The following is a 7,893-nucleotide window of genomic DNA, read 5'->3' as shown; positions in this document are numbered from 1 at the left end:
CCCAGTCCTGCACCATCCTCACAATCCTTGCGATACCTGAGCCCATCGTTGCAGCCAATCTGTCTCATTGAGGGTCTTCTCTTTTTTCACTGACCGTCCACTTTACCAAGCATGATATCCTTCTCCAGGGAATGGTCCTTTCTGATAACATGACCAAAGTAGGTGAGATGAAGTCTGTCTCTCCTTGCTTCCAAGGAGCATTTGGCTATACTTCTTCCAGGACAGATTTATTCATTCTTCTGGCAGTCCATGGTACTTTCAGTATTCTTTGCTGACACCACAGTTCAGATGCATCAATTCCTTTTCAGTCTTCCTTATTTGTTGTTCAGGTTTCACATACACATGAGGCTATTGAAAATACCATGGCCTGTGTCAGGTGCACCTTAGTCTTCAAAGTAGTGTCTTTGCTCTTTAACACTTTAAAGAGTTCTTTTGCAGCAGATTTGCCCAATGCAATACATCTGATTTCTTGACTGTTGCTTCCATGGATGTTGATTGTTGATCCAAGTAAAATGAAATTTTTGACAACTTCAATCTTTTCTCCATTTATCATGCTGCTGCTTATTGGTCCAACTGTGAGGATTTTTGTTTTCTTTATTTTGAGGTGTAATGCATACTGAAGACTGTAGTCTTTGATCTTCAACAGTAAGTGCTTCAAGTCATCTTCACTTTCAGCAAGCAAGGTTGTGTCATCCGCATATCTCAAAACCAAACTCACTGCTGTCGAGTCAGATCCATCTCACAGTGACCCCTTTTTGGATTTCCGAGACGGTATTACTACAGAAGTAGATTGCCCAATCTTCCTTCCGAGGAGTGGCTGGTGGGTTTGAACCACCAGCCTCTGGTTAGCGGTCAAATGCCTTAGGCAGTATGCCATAGCAGGTTGTTAACAAGGCTTCCTCCAATCCTGATGTCACATTCTTCATATAGTCCAGCTCCTCAGATTATTTGCTCAGCACACAGATTGAATAAGTATGGTGAGAGGATGCAACCCTGACACATTCCCTTCCTGATTTTAAACCATTCAGTAGCCCCTTGTTCTGTTTGAATGGTAGCCTCTTAGTCTATGTATAGGTTCCTCATGAGCACAATAAAAAAACATAAAACTAAACTCACTGCCATCAAGTCATTTCCGACTCAGAGTGACCCCCATTGGGTTTCTGAGGCTATAAATCTTTACGGAAGTAGATTGCCCTGTCTTCCTTCCATGGAGCAGCTGGTGGGTTTGAACCACTGACCTTCCAGTTAGCAGTCAAATGCCTTATCCAATACACCATGAGAGCTCCTTGAGTACAATAAAGTGTTCTGGAATTCTCATTCTTTACAATGTTACCCATAATTTGTTAAGCTCCACACAGTCAAATGCCTCTGCATGGTCAATAAAACACAGATAAATATATTTCTGGTATTCTTTGCTTTCAGCCAAGCTCCATCTGACTTCAGCGAAGATATCCCTCATTACATATCCTCTTCTGAATCCAGCTTGAATTTCTGACAGTTCCCTGTCAATATACTACTACAATCATTTTTTAATTAACTTTAGCAAAATTTTACTTGCGTGTGATATTAATGATGTTGCTTGATAATTTCCACATCTGTTAGATCACCTGTCTTTGGAATAAGCACAAATATGGATCTCTTCCAATTGGTTGGCCAGGTAGCTGTCTTCCAAATTTCAAGCCCAGAAACAGTCTCAAGATCAGCAGGCAACATGGCAGACCACTGAGATGAAGACTCAGCCAAATGCAGGATCCAGATGGGCCCAAAAGTTTGAGACCTTTCTCAAAGTGTCTTCTTCTGTACTGGATGCAGACCAGGGCTCCTCACTGGCGATAAAGCACCAGAAAAAAAGGGCTGCTCAATAATATTAAGAAGAGAGCAAGACAAGAGGAGAAAACTGTCCTTATCATTGAAGCTCTTACAGTCTACTTAGTCAGATACTCATACACAGAAAAGGATTTTAAAGGACCTCTGGGAAGCATATAGTCCAGGTATTAGATTGAGTATTACAGTCTGTAAATGTGCAAGGAATTCAGAGAAAGGTTACTGAGGTTCATTAAAGAAGTTTCCCAGAGGAGATGAAATGACTGGTAAAGATAAAGACAAGCAATCTAAATTCTGTTTCATCCAAATTACCTAGGCTATGGATTTAAACTTTCATTGCCTTTCTTAAAATCTCTAGCCATTCAATTTGTATTTTCCCCAGCCCTCTCATACAGAAGGTCTTGTAGTAACACTGTAAATTGCTCCTGTGTGTTTATCACAGTCTGCACTTATTATAAGGAGCTCCAGTGGTGCAATGCCTAAGGCATTTAACTGCTAATGAGAAGGTTGGTGGTTCAAGCCCACCAGTCACTCTGTGGAAAGAAGACAGGGCAATCTACTTCCATAAAGATTTACTGCCTTGGAAAGCCAATGGAGGTCACTATGAGTTGGAACCAACTCGATTGCAGTGAGTTTGGTTTGGTTTTAGCTTTGCATTTATCATCAACTATCTCTCATAATTATATAATGTTGTTAGTTGCCATGGAGTCAATTCCAACTCATGGTGACCCCGTGTGTATGGAGTCGAACTGCTCCACAGGGTTTCCAAGGTTGTAATCCTTAATGGAAGCAGACTGCTGCATCTTTCTTGCATGGAGCATGGAGCGTTTCAGGATTTGAAACACTGACCTTTTGGTGAGCAACCAAGAGCTTAACCACTACACCACAAGACCTCATCCCACTCCACCTCGGGAGGAGCTAAGTCAGACCTAGCAGTTCACCAGGATCCTCCAGGGGTGCACGTTCCAGGGCGAGAAGGCTGGTTGAGGCATAAGGCAAGAGAGAACCCAGCAGCCCTTGCAGAAGGATAGCTGCACTTGTTGGCTAGGGGTATAGCTGAGCCTTGAACAATGCAGGGCTTGGGGCGCTGAGCCCCTGTGCAGTCAAAAATCCACATATAACTTTCGACTCCCCAAAAACATAACTAATAGCCTACTGCTGACCGGAAGCCTTACCAATGACGTACGTAGTCGATTGACACAGTTCTTGCTGTATGGTTATTAGCTTTTTCACACAAGGACACACAGCAGATCAGTTTATTCACTGTAGGGCACAATGGTTACTTACTATTCATTAGGTAGGAGTCAATCATCACAGAGATCTTCATCCTTGTCTTCATGTTGAGTGGGCCGAGGGGGAGGAAGAGGAGGGGTTGGTCGTGCTGTTTCAGGGTAGCAGAGGTGGAGGCAGGAGAGGCAGGCGCACTCGGTGTAGCTTTACAGAAAGACAGTGTTCCGGTTACCTAGTGCTGCTCTAACAGAAAATACCACAAATAGGATGGCGTGAACAGTCTTTTCTCTTACAGTGTGGAGGCTTTAAGTCCAAGTTCAAAGTGCCAGGCTTTAGGGGCTGGGTGAAAGCCCCTCAACCTTGTATTTCAGCTCTGCCTCCTGCCTCCAGCCCATTGAAGCTGGAGGCTTTTCTTTCACTCAGACAGCTGCTGGCTGCTGAGGCTGACAAACCCAAGGTTGACAAGTAAAAAGGCACAGTCCCAATGTTACCAATCAACATGGCAGGCCACTAATTCAAGTCCAGAAGAAGTCCTAAGATGGGTAGGGCTGGACAATGACTTGGCTACATGCAAGGTTCAGGCACGCCAAAAAGCTAGAGACCTTCCTCCAAGCTGCTCCTTATATCCTGGAAGCTGACCACATCCCTAAAGCAGCTATTCAGCAGGTTCCACCATGGAATTGATTGCCAGTCTCACCATGGAGAATAACTACACCCAGCTGCCCAGCCACTCACTTGGCCCAGTCACGTTGACATACAACCTGAACTACCACAGTGTACTTTCTGTCTGACTCTTTTGCTTTTTCACTTCTCTGAAAATGTGTCTGTATGGTACCGGTTCTTCCATCGTTTGCCTTGATTTCGGTACCTGTATCATAGAAGGGCCATGTCGTAAAAGAAGTCTGAAGCTGTCTCAGATCATTGAACCCTTCTGCCGGACTGTCTGACGTCAGTTTGTTTTCCAGCACTGCTGCTTTTACGGCATCTTCCTCACCGTCCGGCACGGGTTGGGAAGCAGTCATCCATCAAGTCGTCTTCTGTTCATTCCTCTGCTCTGATGTGTTTTAGCTCTTGAGTTTCTTCAAGATCCGTATCTTGATCGATTTTTCTTTAAAAAAATCTGCATATAAGTGGGCCTGCGCAGTTCAAACCAGTGTTGTTTGAGGGTCAACTGTATAGTGTTGTCGTGTGCTGGGGGGTCGATCCCAACTCATAGCGACCCTCCAGGACAAAGGAGAACTACCCCACAGGGTTTCCAAGGCTGTAATCTTTATGGGAGGAGCCCTGGTGGTGCAGTAGTTAAGTGCTCAGCTGCCAACCAGAAGGTCAGTGTTTTAAACCTATCAGCCTCTTGGTGGGAGAAAGATGAGGCGGTCTGCTTCGGTAAAGATTTATAGCCTTGGAAAGTCTATGGGGCAGCTCTACTCTGTCCTATATGAGTCAGAATTGGCTTGATGCCTGTGGGTTAATCTTTGCAGGAGCAGGTCACCAGGTCTTTCCTCCTGAGGAGCCATTAGTGGGTTCAAACTGTCAGCCCTTCAGTCAGCAGCCAAGCACCTAACCACCGCGTCACCAGGGCTCCTCGGGAAGCACACCAGCTGCCCCTTCTCCAAGGCAGACTCTGCAGACTTTCCTGTTTCCTTTCTGAGCACGAGCTTTTACTCACCGAGGAGGTGTGCTCTGCTTCCCCAGTACTCACCGGGCACATGGGTGAAAAAAATCTGACCCATGAATTGTTTTCAAATTTAATGACATTTTAATGAATATTAAGATGCCTTATGAGGTTGAGAGATAGTTTTTTTAAAAAAGCAAAAACATTTTATCTAATATTTAAGGAGCCCTAGTGGCAGAGGGGAGCTCTGGTAGCATAGTGGCTAACGCACTTGACTGCTAACCAGAAGGCTGGCAGTTCAAACCCACCAGCCACTCCTCGGAAGGAAGGTTGGGCATTCCTACTTCCGTAGTGATACTGCCTTGGAAACCCAAGGAGGGGTTGCTATGAGTTGGGGCCGACTCGATGGCAAACAACAACAACAGTGGCATAGGGAGCTCTGGTAGCATAGTGCCTAAGGCACTTGACTGCTAACCAGAAGGCCGGCAGTTCAAACCCACCAGCCACTCCTCGGAAGGAAGATGGGGCCAATCTACATCCGTAGTGATACTGCCTCCGAAACCCAAGGAGGGGTCGCTATGAGTCGGGTCCGACTCAATGGCACATAACAACAACAGTGGCATAGTACTTATGCACTTGGCTGCTAACCCAAAGGTCAGCAGTTTGAACCTACCAGCTGCTCTGCAGGGGAAAGAAAGATGGGGCAGTCTGCTTCCATAAAGATGACAGCCTGGGAAACCTGACGCGGCAGTTCTACTCCGTCCTCCAGGCTCACAGTGAGTCGGATTCAACTTGACCACGGAGGATTGGTTTTGGTATCTAACATTTATTCGTTTCAATGTCACAGGGTGTTGAGGTGTTTTTTTTCCCCCTTCTCATGGGTAGAGCACTTGCCCTGTGCTGGGGCCCTCCTTACGTTATGCCCTTTAATGGCCTCATCAGGCCTGAGAGGTAGAGCATATTCAGCTTCCTTTAACAGGCGTGAGACTGAATCAGAGAAGTCAGGTACTTGCCTAAGTCACTCAGCAGGAGTGGAGATGGAGCCCTGGTGTGGCTGAGCCGGTCCTCCAGCCACTCTTGTTGTCGTCACCCTGCGTGGGTGGGTGGGAGGCTGTCCCCACAGGGGAAGCATTCCTCTGGGAATGCTGGTGGTCTGCGCTCTTTGTCACCCCCTCCTCCCCCCAGTAAGAAGGAACTGAAGAGCACTTTTTTCTTCCCTAGGAAGAGAGTTTTCTTTGTACATTCGCAGGAGATTGTCCTTCCAGAAGTCAGTCTGTAAAAAGAAGTTCTACCACGTTCAGGTGAGTGAGGAGGCACAAACCCAGCGCCTGGGAGCCCCATAGACTCCAGAAATCCTGGGGTCTTCTGGAACACAGATGCTTGCAGTCGGTCTGGCCCCTCCACCCCTCAGTGGCAAGGCTCTGATGGGCAGTGGACGAGGGCACCCTGAGGGGCAACACAGAAACGCCCCCGTGGGAGGAGAGGAGCCGACTTTAAGTGTAGGCTGCATCGCAAGGTGCTTTTATATGATTTTTTCTCAGTTAATCCTCATTGCCAGCCTGGACCCTGGGAGTCACCCCTGACACCTACCTCCCCCTGTGCCCTGTTGAGGCTCCCTTCTTCCTACTTCCCCTAACCTCTCCCCGTTCCACGCCCCCCACCCGCTTGGAACTCCATAACTCCTGCAGTCAACTAACTGGTCTCCCCCATCCTCTCCGAGACCCCACCTGTCTTTGCAAAATGCAAAGTGAATTGCGCCGTCCTATTACCAGCTGACCCTTCCCTGCTCACTTCACCCTCAGCAGCCCCTCCCAGACTCTGCGGCTTCCTGCTGCCTATAAGGCAGACTGGAAAAGGCCCCGACCCACCTGGCCCAGCTGCATCCAACCTCCCTGGCCTTCCGCCTTTCAGTTCCTCGCACGCGCCACACGCCCGCCCCTCACGTGGCCTCCGTACCTGCTGCTCTTGCCTCGCGCACCACTGCCGTTCTCATTGTCAGCAGCTCTTCCCAACTCCAAGTTTAGAGAAGTCATGTTGGTAGCTTGAAATCAGCCAAACACTACAAATCACGGCCAATGTTTTTTACCTGGAAAGCAGGGAAACATAAATGGGCGAGGTTTGGCAAAAAAGTTAAACCTGTCTTGGCCTCATCAGTAAGCACCTCAGATTCAACAGGATGAGGACAGTGCTTGATTCCTGGCACCACCCCACCCTGGCATCACAGTTCATCTGGATGACACAGTCACCTTCTACCTGGCTCCTGCCTGACTCGTGGCCCCCTGTCCCAGTCTCCAATGGCTGCCAGAGTGATGTTTTACAAACGTTCATCAGATGAGGCTGTTCCCTGCTTAAAACCCCTAACAGCTTCTCCAGCGCACTCCGAATGAAGCCGGCCTCCCTCACCTGACTTGAAATAGCCTGCAGTCCAGCCAGCACTGCTCTCCAGGTGCCTGGCATCCACCCCTCAGTACCAGGCATCAGCCCCTGGCCTTCCTCCAGCCTCTGGGACCCGCCAAGCATGTGGCCCCTGGGCCTCTGCCCTGGCTGTGCCTTTGCCTGGAGTGTGCTTTCCGCTCTTCCAGAGAATGCTGCCTCCTCTCACTCTCCCGGTCCCAGCTTCCCCATCATCACCTTAGAGGGGCCATCCCTGGTGCCCCAGCCACTGTCTATTGAGCCTCCTCTGTTAGTTATATCTGAAGTGCTCATTATACTTGAGTGGTGTGAACCTTGCACATGCTCAGCTGCCAGCCGAGAGGTTGGAGGTTCAGGTCTACCCAGAAGCACCTCGGAAGAAAAGCCTGGCAATCTGCTTCTGAAAAGCCAGCCATTGAAAAACCTTGGAGCACAGCTCTGCTCTGACACACGTGGGGTTGTCATGAATTGGAGCTGTTTAATTCCATAGTGCTTACCAGGAGCTGCTATGGTTCCTGTGGGATTCACATCTCCATTGTTTAGTGTCTGTCTCCTTCTATGAAAATGCAAACTTGGTAAGAACGGAACCTGTTCTTCCCTTTTTTGCAGCTCTGTCTCCAGCATCTAGAAAGACCTAATGCACAGATGATGCTCAATAAATATTTCTTAATAACTGAGATAGGCCCCATAAACCCTCAGCCCTGTGCTCGGTACACAGTAAACCAGAAAAACCACACCCACTGCCAGCGAGTCTATTCCGACTCATAGCAACCTCCATTGGGTTTCCAAGGCAGTAAATCTTTTTTTTTTTTTTT

At 47.9% G+C, this 7,893-nt stretch overlaps 1 protein-coding gene across 1 annotated transcript in view; it reads left to right on the top strand.

Annotated features, from left to right (window-relative positions):
• The window catches only part of FAM227A (family with sequence similarity 227 member A), a 75,145-nt gene that overhangs the window by 27,640 nt on the left and 39,612 nt on the right, over nt 1-7,893 (top strand). Inside the window, 1 exon segment of the mRNA XM_042781061.1 lies at nt 5,888-5,967. Coding sequence (XP_042636995.1) covers nt 5,888-5,967 — 80 coding nt within the window.

The sequence above is a fragment of the Orycteropus afer genome, unplaced genomic scaffold (assembly GCF_000298275.1).
Source record: "Orycteropus afer afer isolate SDZICR_OR568_19922 unplaced genomic scaffold, OryAfe1.0 scaffold00083, whole genome shotgun sequence".
In the NCBI taxonomy this organism is placed as follows: Eukaryota; Metazoa; Chordata; class Mammalia; order Tubulidentata; family Orycteropodidae; genus Orycteropus; species Orycteropus afer.
The sequence above is the reverse complement of the archived record's forward strand: the minus strand, read 5'-3'. Positions and strand labels throughout refer to the sequence as shown.